The 22,603-nt window shown below is 31.9% G+C and overlaps 1 protein-coding gene across 1 annotated transcript in view; it reads left to right on the top strand.

Moving 5' to 3' along the window:
- ROBO2 (roundabout guidance receptor 2) overlaps positions 1-22,603 on the top strand; it is a 372,890-nt gene that overhangs the window by 253,626 nt on the left and 96,661 nt on the right. Inside the window, 3 exon segments of the mRNA XM_032220136.1 lie at positions 7,897-8,024; positions 11,860-11,871; positions 21,255-21,379. Coding sequence (XP_032076027.1) covers positions 7,897-8,024; positions 11,860-11,871; positions 21,255-21,379 — 265 coding nt within the window.

The raw sequence follows: 22,603 nt of genomic DNA, 5'->3' as shown, positions 1-22,603 counted from the left end.
GTTTGTCCAGACAGTCTCCAGGAGTCAAAATTGATTCAAAACACAGACACACAATGAAAACATTTCTAATCCCAATCTCAGAAATCTGAATGAAAAGTCATGTGTCATTGGAAGTCTTACAATAAACAGCAAGGAGTATGAACTGAAGCAGAAAATGTTGCTTAACTATACAATAAAGGAATAAGATTTCTCTTCTCCTTTATGTCACTCTTGCATGATATTAATTTTTTTAGATTTACTAAATAATTTCACTAAAATTTAATAACTTGATTAAAACACTGATTTGATCAGATGTGATGTTAGCTTGACCCAGGGGTGGGTTGTGGCTCCTGTTACTGCCAGTTCGCTCAGGGATGCACTTCAGGCTCACGTGCTTGAGGCACGCTATGCATGCATGCACAGTAGTGAAAAAATTGCTTCTGCGCATACATAGAAGCAAAAAACAAGATAGTGCCATAGGCACTGCCAATAGAACCAGTTCGGGGACGTGGTCGACCTACTCGGCCGAATCAGTCCGAACCGGTAGGAACCCACCTCTGGCTTGACCTCTCATGCTCTCTAACATAATACTAGTAATACATAATCCAGAGAATGTTCATTGTTATGTCACTTGAAAAATAACACTTAAAGAAATTAAACACTGTAAATATATTAAATATTCAAACTAGCTAATCCTACATAACTAATTTTCCTGAAAATTCTATAAAAGTATGGAAAATACTTTAGGAAAATGCAGTTTTAATAAAAGTATAGTGTAAAAGGATATAATATTTATAATGAAATATGCTCTTACTATTCTCTGAAAATATAAATTTCTTTTTATAACCTCTGCTTCAAAATTTTCATGCCTGGATATTTGTTTCCAAACCTTGTAATGCTAATTTTAAGAATCAGTGGTTTTAAATTTCTGTTTGATTGGGTTTTAAAGTTATTTTTTTAAATTTGGATTACTTCTCTCCTTCTTGCCTGCTATGAAATTCCAGTTTTCTGTAAACTTTCTGCAAGTTCAGGGTCTGCTGTTTTGGGTCAACCAAGTGTTGATCCAATGATTGCAATAGGAATGGTTTGTTGCCTGAACCTAATGTCATGGGCTTTCAGTGACTTAACCAAAGCCAGCCAGCTTTAATGGGACTAGAATTCAGTCTCCTGGAAATAAAGCCTTAACCACTAGACTAAACTGTCATTTATTTATCTGTCCATCCTTCAACATACATACCTACAATTCAGTGCTCGAATTAAAAAAATACTACTAATTCTGTGGGCTTGGCTTGGTGGGCGTGGCTTGGTGGGCATGGCAAGAGAAGGATACTGTAAATCTCCATTCCCTTCCCACTCCAGGAGAAGGTTACTGTAAAATCCCCATTCCCTCCTGATCAGCTGGGACTCAGGAGGCAGAGAATAGATGGGGCGGGGCTAGTCAGAGGTGGTATTTACCGGTTCTCCGAACTACTCAGAATTTTTGCTACCGGTTCTCCAGATCCATAAGCCTGCTGGATACCACCTCTGAAACAATTGATGGTCCTGGTTTATCCCAGAGACTGTGAAGAGACAATAATGTCTCCATTGAGGACAAGCAAAAGAACAAGCAAGTTTAAAATATTAAAGCAAATTTTGATTGAACCTCAGAAAATATTTCATAATAATAATTACTCTTTAACAATTGAACTGACAATGTCATTATTTAATGCTTTTCTCTAGTTCCTTTACCAGTTCAACTACTTAAAGAGATACTGCATGGCTCTCTACTAAGCAAGGATCCATAGTAGATTCCGGCATTGGGAAGAGTTCCAAACATTGCATTATTAAATGAAATGCAATTCTAAATGCATTTTGAAAATGTAAAGTGAACAATATGAATATTGATGAGTTTTCAGTGATTTATTATTATGACTAGTTTTCTTCTTTAATGTCTGTTTGACACATTTATACTGAGGGGCAATGAATTCTATAAATGATGGAAAGTATTTGTAATTACTTCCAGTTAAATACAATCTGACTTATGTTGAATATGCCACTTTATTTAAGCTTAGATACAGAAGCAATATTACAGACTGAAATATTTGGTGTGGAGATGGCATTTCCTTGGCTTAACATTTAATAACATTTGATTACAGTTTGTGCTGCACTTCATGTTTTCTAATTTCTAGCAAAGCCTAAGAGACCAGCTGCATAACTGTAATTATGTAGCAAGTAATATAGGGTTTTCCCCTTAGAAATAAAATACTTTTAGTTACAGATTGGAATGTATGAAATTCGCTAATAACAATTTACATGCAATATGATAGCAAGGCTACTTTTGTGAGACTGAACTAATGTACAGACAGAATGAATGTGTCATTTTCCTAAATGTATATCCTTAAAGTATCTGTTTTATGGGGAGGGGAGGATATTGCTGTTCTGAGCAGCTGGTTCAGTAAGTACCTCTTTAATGAAATTACAATTGGTGTTTGTATGTTGGATGTGTAGATATTTCGTGTTAACAGACAAGAGAACTGAAGGTAGCAACAGATATAAACTACCAGCAAGAAAGAACCATTTCTTTAAATTTATTCTCTGTAGTGCAATAAATAGAACAATGCAAGAAAACCTGGTAAACTAAAAATAATATGCAAGTTGCCCTCTTTTACAATGAAATGTTATGTTGCTATGCATTGTTGCATAAAAGAATTCTTTTGGCAACCTAAGAACCAGTTCTGTTTAATGGAAAATTAAGAAAAGATCTCTGGTTTCATTTTGTTTTGGTATCTAGCAAACATTCTTTCTGGGAATGGAAGAAGATAAAGTGAAATGGAACATTGTCACTGGTTAACTTGATAAATAAAGTTCCTATCATTAATGTCATAAGAAATTCAGCATTACCCATCCAAACTATTTCCATTTCGTTTTGCTTTTTACCAGGCAATCTACCAAAAATAGCATATTGCTATTATTTCTACCTCCTCCTCTACAAGTGAAACAAAATGAAGATTCTAATTGTTAAGCCATTTTTGTTTTTGTTTCAATTAATGATGTAAATGGCACTGTTAGTTATTAAATCTACCTCTATCTGTTCTAGCATGCTGGAATTTTTAGTGATAATTTTCAAGAAAAGATACCCTGATAAATGCAAGATGTGAGAATTTAGTACTTCATATTTTCTTGGTGATAAGATAGGAATTTGGCATTCACTTTTGAAATCAGGCGTTTCACACAATAAAATTCATCCTTTGTTCCTCTATGGCTTGACATTTGAATACAGTAAGCAATAAGACCCACAGCCTAAAAGAAAGGGTAAATGGACATTTAGCTTGAAAGTGATGTAATGCATTATATGCCAAGAGATGGAATTTGCCCATTGCTGCCATTATTTCATGAGCTGTAGACCAGCTATAGGGTTCTTTATTTGCTTTTATACTAAACAGAGACATTCATATTGGCTTTACTTGATTTTTAGTGACCTTCAATACAATCATGGTGTTCTCTGCAACAATCATGGTGTTAAGAGTAGGTTTGGTAATCCTACAACTTCCTCTACAATTAGTGACAATTGGTATTGGGGGAGAGAGGGTAGAAACCTAGCCCTAAAACCCTTGATGTGTAGGTTGTCATATGTCTGTTTTTTCCTTGTTCCTATTTAACATCTACAGAACACCACTGGGTAGTTTGCCCAAAAAAGAAAGTTAGATATCATCCATACTGTGTGCTGATAATAGCCTTATTTACATTTTCACCTGTGTCAGCCAACAGTGCTCTACATATTTTTTTGCAGTGTCTGAAAGCGGTGGGAAGAGCAGTCTCAGGTTTAGGCTCAACCTTGGCAAGATGGAGTAGCTATGAATTTTGTAGTCTTCCCTACCTCAGGAGCCAGGGCTTACCATATTTGGCTATGAATGGAGTAGCATTCTCCTACTAATTTAAAATAAATTAGAAAAAATGTTTTTCTGTATGATATAAAGGAAATAATGTTGATCATATGAGCAGATTTTCTGTTTTAATTAATAATAATGAGCAATATTGAATGAAAGTTGGAGAGAAAAATATTTTTCTGCTATTAAACATAGCTCTTTAAACATTTTGTCTTTATAAGCCTATGCTGTTTTCAGGTTTTCAGCAGTATACATCAAGGAGACTTATTTCTTTTATGAAATGAATAGAGTAGGTCAGAGAATGTTGTTAAAACCTTGACAATAGACGGGACAAAGCTAATATATTATTTCTGTGTTTATGTGAGATGGAATGTCAGAAAATATAATTATCAGTTATAGTTTATAGTGAATTAACCTGACAGCTTCTGAGCACTGTAGCGGCTAAGGAAGAATCTTCAATTTGATATAGTTACTATCTTTGGTTAACAGAAAATTAATAGTAAAAGGCATGTAAATTTTATTTGGAAATGGTTATTAAAAAGAAATGCTGATGTTGAAAATTTACCATTTCTTGCCTAATTTAACCATTAATCATTGCTCATTAAAGGAAAAACAAGTGGAGTCTCTTATTTTCTTCAAAGAAAATTCATTACTGTGTGTTATAAACTGAAATCCTGGGAGGTTTGACATTCCAGTGCTTAAGGGCTGAATTACAATATCAAAAAGTAATACAGGCTTTCAGAAGAATGTGCTTCTAAGAGGATTGAAAAAAATAGTTATGCTTTCACTGGAATTTCCAATTTGGTAGGAGTCATTTGCAATGAAGATAACAGAAACCTCCATAACAAATTATTTTATGAAAACGTTCTTTGGTATTGTTTCTAAAGCTCTGCTAATAAGCATGTATTGATGAAAGCATGATTTCTAAAGTGTATAAATATAATAGTAGTACATGGATGTGAATTTTCTATTGCTTCGTTGTCCATTTGTAATAATATTAACCAATATTACATTAATATTTTATGCTTTTTAATTATTTTCTTTCTTTGCTCACAATACTTGTTTGCTAAAAGTTATATGAAATATTAATTGCATTTATATATTAAAACTCATACAGTGTGCAATTTTGAAAATTGGATTGTTAATATTCTTCCCAAATCCTGGCCCTAATGGGATTTTAGACCTATAAACAGGGGTGCGTTGCTGCTGGCATTACTGCCAGTTTGGTGCACGCAATTGTTTTTTTTTTTCCACAGAAGAAAAATGTGAAAGATAAACTTATTGTGGTTGTGTGTATGATTGTATCCATTTCGCCAAGGCCAGTTCTGGTTTTCAAAAGCTTTTTCTACATTGTCTATTATTGTTATTTCAATTTACTATTGTTTATTTTATGTTAAATATAATTCTCTCATTTATTCTTAAAAAAATGTAAAGGAAAACGTAAAGACTTTTTCTCTTTTGCTTTATTTGAACACTTGCTACTGCACATTATCACCACATAATTGTAAAGTTAGTAATATTTACCATTTTAGATGTTATATTTTTCTTTACTTATAATGTACAACATTAATAATCATAAATAATAGAATACAAAGCACAATTCGGTAAAGGAGCTGTATAGATGACCAACCTTGTTCTAAGCTGCTGAGCTGTAATTGAAAACTGTAAAACAAATATGTGTTTTTACAAAAGACTATCTAACATGCTTAATAATTTCATAAGATTTAATTAGTCCATTCAGCCATGAATAACTGAATTTGATGTAATGTCTAAATGAATAAAATGAATAAAATGAAATTGGTTCCTTGATTTCCTGACAAATTAAGCTGTATTACTCTTTTTAACAGTTAATTAAGTACTATATTCTATGAAACAGGTTTCTCCCACTACAAATAACCTATCTTGCTTTAAGATAATGCAAATTCAAATTTGTGAATAATAAGAATAATTATCCAAAACTAGTAAATATATCCACATTTCATGTTGAGTTAAATTTATACAACATCAGATTGCTTAAAAAGTCATTTTCTGTTGATATAATAATTTCTAATTCTGAAATACCTTGCATTCTCTTGTAAAATTAAATTAAAACTAAACATTACAACTAATGTAAGGAAAATAAATAACTCTAATATGCTGCTTCTCATTTCTAAGTACCTTTATGAATGTTTGCCACATTTTTGCCACAACCTATTTCAAAGTAAAAGAGAACTAACATTTTCAGCTTATTACCATGAACCTGAGCCATAAATGTGTTACCATCATTACAAGAAATAACAGAACAGAATATCATCTGGGAGTTATTTACTTCTGAATTAATAACATACATGAAAAATTGTAAGCATAGGGATACATATTCTATATTTGTTATTTTAAATATTAATCTCACAGAATTACAATTAGTCTGTACCACAATACATGAAACATAAACATAAGGAATGAACACTACTAAGCTTCCAATTTCTACAGATGTTTGTTTTCGTAAGTCTTATACAACATCTCCACTTGTTATGGCAATCTTGTCTATTTTTGTCTGTGTCAGATAAGTTTATCCCTGTTTAATTTTTAATGAGAATTTGTCATGTTATTGTTCACATTTTTTCACAATGTCCTGATAATACTGTCCTGTTGGCATTCCATGGAATCATTTCCCTAGCTTTATCAATATCCTTCAGTCATACTTTCCAACTCATATCTCATTTGTTGATTCATTCTGACTCCTGTTATTCACTATGATTTGGTTTCTTTGATTTTAAAGCCTCACTTTATTCTTTTAAAAAGTTTTTATTCTTTCTCCATAACATACTAGATTGGCTGCATATGAACCAATCACTTTTACTCTAACAAAAGCAAGAACAGATTATAATGTACTTCTAATAACATGTTTAAAGTTGAAAATGTTTGGTGGGCATATATAAATATGACATCATCTAAAATTGATTATTAAGTTTCACATGCTGTTATATTGTTTGTAAGTGTAGGAGAATAAAAATTGGAATTTCTCTGCTCAGGGAGTCCACCCTTTATAATGATAGCTTTTAAGACTAGTAACCATTTCAATTGTGCTAGATATGCATTTTAAATGTGATGTGTTTTTTAAAAAATAATGTGTTCATTATTCCCTGATGCCCTGGGAAAATAATAATAAATATTTCTTTGCAGGAAAATCCATCATTCCCATTGACCTTAAACCAAAGAATTTGGGGAAAATAGAATACAAACTTTAGAAACTTTAAATTATTCCTATTAGTGTAAAAAAATGTTGAAAGTAAAAATAACTTTGTATTCCTTAAAAGCAATTGTAATATAAATTGGCCTAATCTGGTCTCATTTTCAGTATGCGAAATAGGAAATTATGTGAAATTGTGTGTGTGTATATATATATATGTGTATGTATGTGTGTGTGTGTATGTATGTGTGTGTGTGTGTGTGTATGTATGTGTGTGTATATATATATATATATATATAATATATATATATATACCTATATTTAAAATTAATTAATACAGCATTTAAATAATTGTTTATAATGAAGCCATCTTGTTTATAAAACATTTTTTAAACATTTTTCCTTAAGACATTTGCTATAGTATATTTTGTTGAGAAAATTTAGCATGCACAGAAATCTTACAGATCTTACTTTACTTCGCTTGCTCAAAGTCTAAAATTCCCTTTAATGTAACTTTTTAAAGTTATTATAGAACTGAAATGTTTTGATAGGTATATTTCATATTATTAGATCAGAATAAAACTTAGGATATTACATACTGATAATAGCGCTATCTGATTTTAGTGGTTAAGAACAAGGACAGTATAAGTGATATTCCTAATATAACTTTAATGTGACATGAACATAGCCATAGTAATTTTATGGCTCTAAAGCTTTAAGTTATACATGGTTCAATAAAAGTGTCATGAAGATTAATTTTTAGTGGAATTATGTCATTTCGTATAATGAATTATCTTCTAGAGATGTTTCTGTGTTAGAATAATGATGACAGCATTCCAGGTGAAAAATTAAACTTGGTATAATTTTCTATTCTAAAAGCAGATATGATATCAAAGATGATTATACCTTGCGTATTAAAAAGGCTATGAGCTCAGATGAAGGAACATACACATGCATAGCTGAAAACAGAGTTGGAAAAGTTGAGACATCTGCAACACTTACAGTTCGAGGTGAGTTCTGAACTATTTAATACATAACAACATATAATATATGTACATATCTTTTGGTGACTGAAGATTAGATTCTAAGATTATCTCTTAGAATACAGGAAACAGTTGTATTTAAATAACCAACTCTGCTTGTAGCTTACTTTGATCACTGATAGTAGCTGTCAAGATATTATGCAGAAAAGCTTTTTTGACATTGATCCACTTCCTAATGATTAAAAAGAGATTTTGATGTCATTACAATTATTATACCAAGAGTAAGTTCTTATAACTCATGAAACCTTTTTGTTACTGAAATCCCAAGAGACAATAAAAAGAACTTATATATTTATAAGCATTGCATAATTAAGTGCCTATCCATTTTGTTCTTGGAAAACTTATAAACAAGGAAATTGAAGAAAAAGTTCCCAATTTCATATTTAAATGAAAATTAGCAGCTGAAATCATATATCTCCTTATCCAAATGAAGTTCCAATACTGTTGTGACAAAATTAAAGATAGATACATGAAAAATATAATTTTCTTCATTACAGCTGACCATGCAACAACAGGTGGCTATAAAGCCAGTCATCAAGAAATATATGAGTTTTATTTTTCACAGTAAATGTAATATATTAGACTGATACAATATATAAGACTCAAGGAAGAATTAGATAAGTATATGAGGAAGGAGGAAAAATGTGGTGATATGAAACTGCCATACTATACATATATCGACACAGATTAGATATGGGAATGTAGATCTTTTTTTGATGTAGAAAGAGAAGTAGAAAATACCAAGGTTTTGTTTGTTGTTGTTTGTTTTGTTTGTTTTTTGTTTGTTTGAAGTTTATTTATATGCCGCCCTTTTCCCTGGGGGGACTCAGGGCGGCTCACAATCCAAGAGGGAGGGGGAGACAAACTTTTTAACATATAAGACAATACAATACAACACAACATTCATACCATTCGGGCGGGTTACAGTCTTAGCCCCAGGCCTGACGGGATAGCCAGATTCTGAGGGCTGTGCGGAAGGTCTGGAGGGTGGTGAGGGTACGAATCTCCACGGGGAGATCGTTCCATAGGGTACAAAGGTACAAAGGGGGGCAGGCAATAGACAGTATACTGTGATTGGCCTATGGATCATGATTTTTGGTCTGCCGTATATAAAAAACAAGATGGATTTACAATTTACACATATGCGTGTGAGAGAGAGTAAGTGTATCGTATAAGGGATACTTAGGAACAAAATATTTATGTGGATTTCATGAGATATTTTCACTGTATAATACACTAAAATCATATACATATTAACTTAATACACCTTGCATTCATATCATATTGTTTTTAGAGAATATGTTAGTCTGCTGAAATTCTATTCCTTTTGGTGTGTATTTTTCCCATTGCCAGCTGTGAACTTCATTGGTAATGAATGCAGCTGGAGGTCATTTATAAATGAGTATACACAAACAAACATAAAAATAGAAGTATAAAAAATAATGGATACTACACAGGCACTGTTTCACATTTTAGCAGCATGGTCTAAAGATTTCACTAGAATTGCAAAAATTGCTTCATGTGTTTTTTCTTGCATCTCATATATATACATTTATATGGTCTGTTTTATTAGAATATGGGTCAACTGATCTGAGATGCCAGCTTTTATAATATGGTTTAGTTAATTGATGAATTTGGATGGGGAAAAAAGAAAGAAAATGGAAAAAAGCATAGTAATTCTGGCAGTGGGGAACTCTCCAGATTTTTTTAAAATAGAGGTTTTATGCTTTTTTTTACAATTAATAGTTTCCTATTATACTAAAATCTTACATAACAATGAATTGCCCCATACGTTTCATACAATCTTCAGAACAGGCATTACTACTTTAAGAGGATAGATAGATACTTACAACCTTCCAAAACAACACTTAAATTTGCTGAAGCTTAATTTCAACAAAGATAAATGTGAAAATATGTATCTATCGCTGAAGAATCCTTCAGCAATATCCAAATTTTCTGAACATAAAGGTTTTTGTTTTTTGGCAAGTAATTAAATAATGAAGTTGAAATCAAAATTGGAATCCTTCTTCTTTCTTAAAGTTCACCAGATTCTGTTAGTAAAAGTTTGGAAATTTTGTTTCATGTTCCAAATGGAATTTATCTTAAAAATCAAAACTTGATAAATTTCCAGTGTTGAATTGCTATTTTAAAATCCTACTCTACTTTTTATAGTGCCTTCCTTCACAACAATTACAAAGCTTTTATTGTTTTTGAATTATATTAATATTAAATCATGCCTTATAACATTGAAACTGCCAAATTATGAATTTTTCTTTTGAACTTAGTCTAATTTACTCCATAGAAAATATGCACAGGATAAAACTTGATCAGAAATGTAATAATTTTATGAATATAGCAGCTTAACTTTCATCTCTGAAGTATTTGGGCATCTATGACTGTCTGTCTTTGTTCCATGAAGTATTTGAATTATACAAGCATAAAACTCTCCTAACATTAAACCTCTTTCATACATTCCTTGGCTCTGAGTTACATCAAATAAAACCATGGGAGGCATAAACACTTTTGCCAGACATACTGTTATGAAAAATAGTGACTGTAACAACTGTAGTGTTATTAGATGTACACAAATTCAATTCTATCTAGCAACAGTATATATTTTTCAAACTCTTATTTGATTTAGAAAGATACTAGAGATATTCTTTTAGAAACATATACATAAAATAATAGGAAAGTTAATTTTAAACACTGTTGGTTTGAAAATGTCCTAATTTAATTATAAATGTGTTATAACAAGTTGCAAGTCAATAAATATCCACATTGGGAGCTTTAAAGCAATTATGGTTATGTCATATCAAAACATAGTCTACAAAATTATAATTGAAAGTGGTATTTTATTGTGCAAATCATAAAGAAAAAATAATAATTACAATGAGTGATCTAGATATATATGAATACTAAAAGCTACACATCTCAAAGAAACTTATAAATTTATTTTGTGAAGTTTGACTAATGCAGTTGAATAATTAATGTAATAATTAAGTACTTAACAATATTATGTGATTAATTCTTTAACTGCTTTGTTTCTCATACATAGAGCTCCATGCAGACCTAAGCTTGTCCTTCAATCAAATAAGAGCTGACACATAAGCCAAACACTGTTAATATGACAATCTAAACCCATGATAGACACCTACTAAACTGAAGACACTCAAAGTTAACATACATTTGAAAGAAAAATATCCCATTAATCAGTTCCATTTTTTAAAAGGAAGCGTTACCCAACAACATTTTCTGAAATTCTGTAAATTCCTCTGATTATTCAAAATTATTTGTTTTTTTATCATCTGAATCAGTGAATATGCATTTTATTTGTTACTAAAATATTATACACTAACCAGATAACCCCCTACTTTAGCTTTCTCCAAGCTTCCCAAATCTGGCTAGATATGGTTAAACCCATTAGTCTTTAAGTTAAATACTCATGCTATTTCTTCTTTTAATTGGATTAATATTTCCCAATATGTGAATTTGGATTAAATAAAAAAATCTAGAGATTTAGCTGCTTTTCTTTAAATATTTGAAATGACATTTGATAGTGTCATATGAACCTAACAATAGAAGTAATCAGATCACTAATTTAATATAATCAAATTCTACATATGTATTTCTCAATGCAGCTTTAAAATCATAAATAGAAAGAAATTATTAATTATGGTTTCTATATATGAATAATGTTCAGGTAATTATCCACATATAGCATAGCATTACACATCATGCATTCTGACAAATTTTTTTTCTTTAATTTTTTTACGTTCTCACCACACCATTGTAATATCTCCAGCTCGTCCTGTTGGTAAGTAGCCATCCTTCTATCCATTTTAGCATAATTTCATATAATTCTCCATCTTTCATTTATTATCATACAGATATGTTTTAAAATAATTATTAATTACTGAATATCTGTTAGAGAAGGAAATAATTATTATTTACCTGTTTTCAAAGTTATTATACAGTAGAAAAATTAGAATAATGCAAGAACCATAATAATTTAGTGTCATTTTTGAATCTGAAATGCTGTATAATAAAAATAATGAACATATTTGATTAAAAACCTGCAATCTAATTTGCACTCTCACTGAAATAAATGAAATTATACTCTTTGATGGTATCTTTAGTAATGTATTGAAGAGAAAAATTAAAACAGCAGTGACTAATATAAGTAGACATGTATTTTTTGAAAAGATACAAAAGTTATGCTTTACCTGAAATGAATTTTGTTTCCAGTATTAAAGAAATATGTACACAGAACTTATTTAAGAACTGTTATCAATGTCATTTTTATTTGCAATAGAAATGCCAGTTGTTTTGTTTTTGGTATGCTCAGTATGATATACAACAGAATACTGGTGCAATGTTCTGTGAAATGACATTTCTAGAGATTGTTTTTCAATGACATTGTTAAATAACAATACTAATATTGAGAGGTTATAAATTTTTTGATATCATTACCATTATTTTATAGGGTTTCAACTGAAATAAAAGAAGCTTTTTACTAATGTGTCAAATATGTAAGTGTCCTTTGGTTGTACATGATATGAAATACAGGGTAGATATAGTTTTAAAAGTTTTCATTCTGTCTGAGAGGAAAAGAAAAGATCCGGATTTAATCACTGCTTGTTCTATTTTTATTTTCCAAAATCAAATATGACAATTCAATTTTAAATCATTAAATTATTGATATAAATTGTTAAATTATCCCTGCCTTTTCTATTAAAAAATCATTTGTATCATATGGTACTGAGTTTGTGTGAAGATATTGATTTGTCTGTCTGAAAATCTGATGAGAACCATAATAGACAACAATGGAGGGAAAAGAAATGAATGCTCTATTTCCAGAATTTATATAATGTAAACTCCTATAGAAGATAATCTAAATGCTATAATATATTTCTTTCCCTCCATTGTTGTCTATTATGGTTCTCATCAGATTTTCAGACAGACAAATCAATATCTTCACACATAGAAATACTATTGCACTGTTTCTACCTGGTTTGTTTGTCCAAAATACAGTTGCAGTTATTGTCCTGCTTTGGGTTTCAATTATACACACACACATTTGCTAAAGAAATTAACAGTTCAAGTTTAACTCAAGTTCAAGGAAATATCAGTAGGCAATGAATGCAAATCAAAACAGAGCCTCCGAAAGAGTTTTCCCAAGGTGATTTTGCTTTTAACAGGAACATGCAGAATTATATTTAAAATCCAGTCGAGAGTTTCATCAGCCAGTTCAGAGTGGTCAGCTAGTCCAGAAGTCAAAATTTCACAAACAATCCAAATGAGCATCATATAATAGCCAGCGATCAGACAATTTCAGTGAAGGATGATGGCTCAGAGCTTGCCTCTTAAATGAGGTTGCAGCAAACTATCTTTACCTAAGGGATTTTTTTTCTTTTTTAGTTCTGAGCTGTGATGGTCTCCCCTTCTCCACAATCTCCTCCAACCTCAATTGAAGGTTCAGGATTTTTGGAGAATCAGCAGTGGAACTGAATTACCAAGTGTACATTCTCTCAGGAACATTCCTCTCCATCATTTCCCAAGTACTGTAGTGTTGATACCAACATGTTGATATGCAAGATTGGGAACCTATACAATATATGGAAGACTGAGTGCATTTTGATAATTGCAGGTGATTAAGTATCTATTTCAATGAGAAAAAGAATTGGGAATTGGTCATATAGGGTTTTTTGGATCTGCACTGAGTAACAAATGTCAGGTGGAAATTCAAAAAAAAATCTGCAAAAGACAAGGTGACTCTAGGTTGATGGTGAAGTTCTTTGCTCCCTGTATCTGGTCTTGAAAGACTTGGTAGGTTGCCTTCAATTCCTATGGGAACTGATCTTTGACTAAAATAGATGAATTAGAGGAATTCAAAATAAAGCAATATGGATGGAAACCATAATTAACTAGGAACAGAGATATCTTTATAGAGATGTATTGTACAGTGTTGTAGACAAACTCCACTGCAGCCAGAAGCTCAATCCAATTGTCTTCTTAATAATTGACATAATCACAGAGATATTCTCAAGGATAGTATTCACAAATTCAAGTTTGCCTGTCTGTTTGAGTATGATGGCTGAGGAAAGATGGACTTGCACCCCCAAACCTGTTAAGTGTACCATCTCAATGAAGCATTAATTTCATGGCCCTGATAAGAAACCAGATGTTTATGTAAGTGGAAATATTATCTAAAAAGAGAGCTGCCATCTCCTTTGCTGTGAATAAATAGCTATAGGGAATGAAATGAACCACCAATATAGTTGTTGGTCCTTTTGACAGAGATAGTTCAATGACATAGTCTGATATAGTGATATATAGAGGGGCATGGCTTGTCAGAATCTTTTTTCAAGATTCACACTAACACAAGTTCCCCAGGTAGCTTTCCTGGAATATCCTTGACTCAGCAGCAATCAGGACAGGAAGTGACCTACTGCTCCACCTCCATTTGGAGATGGAGCCAGCAGGAATTTTGACTCAATAAATACAGAATCTTAAATTGTCCAAAGTGTCTTGCCAATGGACTGTTGTGGCTCAGTCTCAGGACCATACCCCATGAGGGCACAGCGGAAACGTAAATTGCAAGAATTTCCCCTGTAATTTCCCTCCAACAGGTCTGTGCATAACTATCTAGATGTTACTGTTCCTTTAGTTGCTATAATAGAGTTAATGGAACATTGGAGCTACTGTGTTTTCTGAAGGTTTGAGAGTGGCAGATTGGATATCACTGCCAGTGATGGATGGAGGGCATTGGCACATTTATTAATGGCTGCAAGGGATGTGATTTGAAGATGTTTGTGATTCAGGTGATCACTACAGACTTCCACTGGGTGTCTGGCTCGTTCTAGCAGATGTCACAAGATTTCAAAAGTGGCTTTAATTGCTAGCAGTTCCTTATCCAAGTGATATTGTTTTTCTCAGCCATCTTTCAGTTTCTGAGAGTAATAGCCACAGGAGAATATACTGGAGGAGCATCAGGTCTGCCTGGAGCAGTATTGCTCCCAACACTACCTCAAAGGTGTCAGTCAGTCTCTATGACAGAAGGACTTGCTGGATCTGGGTGACAAAAATTGAGCTGAGAGGCAAATGCCGACTTTAAAGCTTCAAAAGCTTACTGAACCTTCTCATCTGAAAAGTGACCTTCTGGAGGTGGTTGGTCAATGGTGCTGTGACTTTAGCAAACCAAATAATAAAGAACTGGTCATAATTTGCAAAGTGCAGAGGCATTGTATATCCTTGTGTGAGGACTACCAAAACAAGATAACATCCACCTTAGCAGGCTCCATGTCACTATCAATAGAAGATTTATGATTGCCTAGAAATTATGTTTTGGTAGTCTCAAATTCATACCAGGTGAGTGTTGTAAATAGATATTTTTTCTCCATTCTCTGTAAATCGGTCTGAAATGTTGTTCATGCTCTGCAATAGAAGTCAAGAAAATCAGGATATCATCAATATAAATAATGATAGAATGATCCAGGAGATCTCAACACATCACTCTTAAAATGCTGGAAGATTGCATAAGGATTCATTAATCCAAGCCACATGAGCATATATTCAATATACCCATAGTATGTTCAAAACACTGTATTCAATTCCTTTCTCTTTCTTTTGCACATTAAATTGTACAACCTATAATACCTAACCTGATAAACATTTAGCATTGTAGAGGCATTCAGAGATGAATGACAAAGAGTAATGATTATAAACAGTAATCTGATTCAATTGTCAGTAATTGTTGCAGACACCAGGTTCTCCCAATTTCTTTCTAAAGAACAGTACAGGAGTCAATGCAGAAAAGGCTAAGGGTCAAATAAAGCCTCTTTTCACATTTTTATCAATGAATCCTTTTATCACAACCTAGGTTGTGATAAAGAGTAGACACATCCAACTGGGATCTTAGCCCCTGGTACCAGGATCAATAGGATAGTCATGAAATTGGTGCCTTAGTAACTGATATGCTTTCCTTTGACTTATTACATCTGTGAAGTCTCAGTATCTAATGAGAAATGTCGTTTAGCAGCTAAAATTGCAGGAATGACAAACTCATCATATTATTAATTTTTTCATCTATCACCAATTTTTGTATTTAGATGTGACTACACAATGGTGTGTGTCATGCTAGATTCAGATTGACATATAAGTGGCTGTAGGACTTTCCTCTAAAATTGCATTCTGACTTAGGGCCATATGACAATTCAGAGTTTGCCCTGTAGCACTCCCCCCCCCAACAAAAAAAGAGTTTCAGGAGTGAACTGATTCCAGATACCTGTTTTCTTTCCCCTAGCCTCTAAGGCCAGTTTTAACTGACATCCAAACCTTAAGCTGGTGAACTAAAAAACAGATGTGGCCGAAGACAAAGCAAAGCAAAAACACCAACCCAAACCCCATACTAGATGCAATCCAAAGAATCTGAGAATCTTGAACTTTATGTAAAATGACAGCCAGATAGATATATCTGAATACACCCAATATGCATTCTGAATAAATTCTCATTTTCAGTTATAGAACTTAAACTTAAATATCATCTGAACAATATAAGAAACACAAAAACATAAATACCCCCAAATTTGTTTTTTTTTTTATTTTTTTATTTTTTTGTCTCTATATATACATTCACATAATTATTATTCCTTTTTACATTCATAATTCTAATACATTTGTCATTCCATTTATAGAATTGTAATTTGGGTTGTTTTGTTTACCATCCCTCGCCTATTTTGACATCCTTCTTCTCCTTTCCTTTTCCCTCCCTTCTCTACTTCCTTCTTTCCTCTTTTCCCTTCCTTCTTCCCTTACCTTTCCCCTCCTCCTCTCTTCCTCCTCCCCTTCCTACCCTCTGTCCTTCTCTCCTTCCCCTTCCATCTTCCTCTCCTCACTTTCTGTCTTCCTTCCCTCCTTTTCTCTCTTCCTTTCTTTTTCTATTGCTGCAGGTTTCTCTTCCAGCTCTTAATTTCTATTTTCTTGGGGTGGTATTTCCGCAAACCCAAAAATCTTTGTATATCATTTCTTGTTTTGTTTTGTTTTAAGAATTTTTTTTTGGTCAGACAAAACAGACAACAAATAATACATAGAACCTTCTTCAATCATGTACAGCATATCGTTTGGTTGTAAAATTTTGTGTATCACTTCCATAGTCCTCACTTTCAAATGTATGTAAAATCACAAATTATCAACTCATTTCGAACAAATTCTCATATCATCAATCCAGTATATTATATAATTAGTGTTTTGTCCTGCACTCCCCCCCCCCGCTATTATTGTAAGCCGCCCTGAGTCCCCTCAGGGAAAAGGGCGGCCTATAAATGCTTAATAAATGAAATGAAAATGAAAAAATATTATAATTATTAAACATTCATTTGACTATAAATTGCTTTTATGTCCTTTTGTATGAACTATCCTAAATTTGAGGTAAAACTATAATAGCATTCCATTCAATAACATTTCATCTTTCTAACATATTCTAAATAAAAATTGATTATATTTAATTAAAAATACTTTTAAGTTTCCTCTCATAGTCCTCATTTGCAGTTTGTATAAAATTTCATATCCTCAAACTAGTACCAATATATGTATTATTATCAATATTACTCATTTATATGACTATATATAATACTCTAAATTTAACTAAGTTTGACTTAATATTTATTATAAACTTTCACAAGATCAACTTGTTCCTTTCCAGTAGTAGTGCAGTTTTATATCTTGTGTCATTTGTGGAATTCATATTCTGGTTGTTTTCTTAGTGAGTCTTTTTTCGCAGCTTGTTGCTCATTGTATATCTTATGAGCACTCGAAACCCTCCATCTGTTCCTTTCATCAACTTATCTTTGGTTATCACAATGTTTCAGTCAAGATTTTTCTCCTTACTTCCATCAAATTTTCTTTTTTCTTCTTCTGTACTTTGAGGTCTGAGGTAGAGTTCTAGTCATTTGCAATATTAATGTTTCTTTTTCATGTTGCGCCATCCTTCCAATTTATAAACACTGCCACTGTAGCATTTGAGGCTTTTATTGTATTCCAAACAAGTTCATTATAATATTTCAAGTCAAACTTTGCCTTCACTGCAAAAACTCCGAAACAGCAGCTGTATAAACTAACCGTGCTCTTCCATTATCACTCTCAATAAACAAACTGACAGGAACTCCGATGATCAAAGAGCAGAAAGAAAATACAATGATTCAGCCTCCAGCCTTTAAGTGGCAGTGTTACTTTTTTCTGTCTGCTATTACAGCCCTTTTTAAATAGCAGACTTACGGAGAAAAATTCATTAAAAAAAACCAATCCAATCAAACGTTGTAGAAAAGCAAGAAATTTTTAATCCACAAGTATATATAGAAAAAGTAAAAAATAAAAAGTAGGAGAAGAAAAACTGATCCTTCCAATTTAAAAAATAGGAAACATTTGCAGAACTTCCATTCGTAAAAAGATAATTAAAAAAAGGATAAAACACTAAGTTTAATGTAGCTTAATTTCGCCACTTGTTTTCTTTTGTCTTCAATTTTAATTTAGTTTTATTTTGCTTTGTGTAGTCTCTTCTAATAATAAAATTTACTCACTAATCTGACACGCTAATTTTGTTTTTGGACTCTGATAGTATGAGATTTTGCAGTGTTGTTGAGGACAAAATTATTTTGATCTTGATTAGTGTGACAAGCAATTTTATTACTCATTTTAAAAATCATTTTATTCATTTATTTAACTTATTTATTCCACAAACCTATATAGTTACCAATATACCACCAAGAACTTTGACCAGTGCACAAGAATAATTACACAGTTCAGTTAAAGCAATAATAATAATATAATAATAATAATATAATAATAATAATAATAAGGAATTGCCCCAATAAAACTTACCTCCATCAATCAGTGGATCATTAAATCATGAAGATTTCTGAAGTGTCCTATGCCTTTACAATTATTAGAAGAGCCATAAGTTCAGGAAAGAGCAGTCTACAATCAAGTTAATAGAACTGTGCATCAGCTACTTTCAGTTCAGAAAAAGCTTACTAATGAATTTAGTTTGAATCTCAAAGTCAGTCACAGATTACAAATTATTATAGAAAATAATTTGAATACAAATAAAAGGACATTCAGAAGATATTTGTTCTAGATCTTGCAATATGAATTAAATGTATTTTGGGTTTCATCATTTCCTATGATTGTGTTAATGCAAGTTTCACATGAACTACTGTTGAACTGTAAGCTTTCAAGCAACTTTAAATACATCTTGTTAACATTCTTTAAGATTTAAATAATATTGTTAATTTTGCCTTTTTGTGCTTTTATAATTGCATTCTAATATAACATTCTTTATTTTTTTCCATTTGGTATTAATTCCTTTGATATATACCTGTCAAATATTATTTCAACCAAGTTCTTTTTAATGAAAGTATGTATTTGATGAATTTCTATGTAATCACTGATACTACAATATTCTAAAGTATTTAATGAAAATTACCAATATTTATTAGCTTTTTTATTTCATTTCTTGTCAATTAATGGGGTGGTTTTTTCTGTAGTTTTTTTTCTTTTTAGGGTAATTACTGTGATTCATGCAGCTATGCTGATTTGTACCCTTGTACCATTGGCATCTATTATCAAGCAGTCTACTTGTAAGTCCCCATCCCTTAAAAGCATGACAACAATATTTGACAGCAAAATTACCATATTTATGGTATGATTCTGTTCCTTGTTTTAGTTATCACCTTGATTTTTTACTCCCAAAGGTTTTCTACTCCAATTTTCATAATTTTAACTCCCTCAGGAAAAGATAGCCTTTTTCCAAATCATTATATTACAGGAAGATTTCTAGAAAATCCACAATCTGAGCTTGTCCATCTTTGATATAAGTTGTCTTAGTTTATGATATAGTGCCTTACACCATAAAATAAAGTTGCACATATTTAACTTGTGAAAACAGATGAGATGAAATCTGCAACTTTTGCATGCTTATTTCTGAATAAACTGGAAATAATAAATGTTAAACTGTTAACCTTTCAGAAATATATAACTCCGAATTCCAAATCTTTGGGATTTTTGATGGGAAAAAGCCATGGATGTCTTCATTTAACATGTGCGGGTGCTATGGTATTAATAACAGTATTATCTTTGCATAAGTCACAGCCCAATATAATAAAAAGAAAGAAACATCAAACGAGCAACAATGCATTCTTTCCATTTATTAGAATATTCGAATGTGCTATTAGTATTAGTACTTAAATAGAGCTAAAGCCTGAAATACGAGTAACCTAAAAACAAGCAATAAAGTCATGTTGTTGTTCAATATTAAGATAATACCCCTAACTAAAGTTAAATGGCAAGAATTAATGAAAAGCACCACTAAAATTCTAAATTTGAAGCAATTAGATATGGTTTATGCAGACAATAATAAAGTTTCTTTGTATGTATTCATTAGGTGTCTCTACTTCTATGAACCATTGAAAATAGAGGAATCTCAAGTTTTCTACCAGAGAAATGGAAGTTTGAGGGTTCTGCACAGTATCTTAGCTGTCCCTAACACTTCACTCTTTTGAACATAGAGCTCTGACGTTCATAGGATCTATTAGAATCACTCTCCCAGCTTAGGAGTCACAGCCCTGAGTGCTCTTACCATCACTTGGATTACTTTGGCTTTTACTTTCCACATCGTCTCTAGTTTTCTTCCATCAGGCCTTTCTCATACTCCTTCTACTTAATGTTGTTGTCACTTGGTACTGCTGCAGCTTGCTTAGCAAATATCTCCTCCATCTGCCTAAAATTATTGTTAGTATCAAAGTTGACAAAGTTAGTTTTTACCAATAGGTTTAAAAAATAGCTAAATCTTAGTTTTGATCTAGGTCTCAAAATGGAGGGCACTGTGGAATTTGTAAGATATTTCTTAGAAATTTATACTGCAGTTTCCATTTGTATATAGTCATCCTATGGTCCTAAAGTATGCTGTACAAGTTCTAGAACCACACTTTGACAGAGTAAAACCTCAAGATATGCTGTATATATACTTCTTTTTAAAAAATGTAGTCCTTGTTCTTTAATTCAGCTTTTGCTAACTTACAATTTTTACTTTTTTTGAATCAACGTTGATTTCTGAAATTGAAAATATTGTGACCTTTAACTTTTTGATATAGTTGTTAAAACCTTTCACCTCTTAATATCTTATTTTGTCTTCTCACCTCATAGCACCTCCACAGTTTGTGGTAAGGCCACGTGATCAGATTGTTGCGCAAGGAAGAACAGTAACATTCCCATGTGAAACTAAAGGAAATCCTCAGCCAGCAGTATTTTGGCAAAAAGAAGGCAGCCAGGTAAGTTCTTTAAATGAGAATTAATTATTTAATTACTAGAGGTATACAAGGCTTTGGTACCAATGTATCAGGTAGGGTATCTGCATAACAGAAGTTTTCCTCAAAGAATAAAAAAAACCGTTAACTTGAAAGGCATATGCAGATTATGTTCCAATTTGCAGGCAGTCCCAGCAAAGAGGCACAATTATCCTATTTATTTATATCAGTAATGGCGATACTAATGAAATAATAATAATCTTAACTTATTTTTAAGACTGAAACATATTGAATTGGTCCCATAGAATCATTATATCAATGATTATTTTGCTATCCAGTAAGTTTTTTGGAATAAAATATTATGCTAGCCCTTTGTCTCACTAAATTTAGCCTTGTTCTCCACATTCTAAACCACAACAGCCATTTTCAATGGAATAGGAAAATTTCTGTCTTTTTGAGGATTGCTAGCTTATATGAAAATCTGTACCCATATGATTGAGGCACTGAAACATTATCTCAGTTATATATGAGTTAAACTACAAAATATATAAGTTGACACACTTTATGAAATGAATAATAATTCATCTGTCATTTTTCAATGTAACCATTGTACATTAGAAAATAACAGATGAGGATGCAACATTTTCTTCTACAAAGAGTTGTGTTTTTCTTTGTTTCAAAGCTTGTCAGGTTTTTAGTTGTTTACTTCAATGTGCAGTGTGAAGGACTTGATTCATACAATTTAAAAGTTGGTTTCATTATGAAGAAAATTATTTTTGGCTTGCTGTTGAGAAAATTGCTTGGAAGAGAAAATGTATGCCATTTTAAAAATTAAAACAACAATTGTTAACAAACATTTTAAATATGTTATTTAAAGTCTTAATAACATGGTAATGTTTATGTAAAGTGGGCTTATAGTGCCACACTTGAATCTAATAAAGTGGACATCCATCATGATGTAATAAAGAGAAGAGTTCTAATTAAAGTAGGATATCATTTGCAGGATTACAGTCATTTAGTGTAATTGAAAAGTGTTAATACCCTATTTTATCCACTTTCATTGGTATTACTTCAAGGGTAAAACATTTTAAGGTGAAAATGTATCTTGCTTCTTTAATTGAATGCTGTTACCTACTGATTGTAACATGTTGAAGCTGTTTAATTACAAACCTGTAGAATTAATTACAATATTGAGACCAAGTTCCCAGAGGGCTTAAATGTTCTCTTTTTGGCAAATAAATGTAACAT

The sequence above is a fragment of the Thamnophis elegans genome, chromosome 6 (assembly GCF_009769535.1).
Source record: "Thamnophis elegans isolate rThaEle1 chromosome 6, rThaEle1.pri, whole genome shotgun sequence".
NCBI lineage: Eukaryota > Metazoa > Chordata > Lepidosauria > Squamata > Colubridae > Thamnophis > Thamnophis elegans.
Note: the sequence above shows the minus strand (reverse complement) of the source record. Positions and strands in the feature narration are given on the sequence as shown.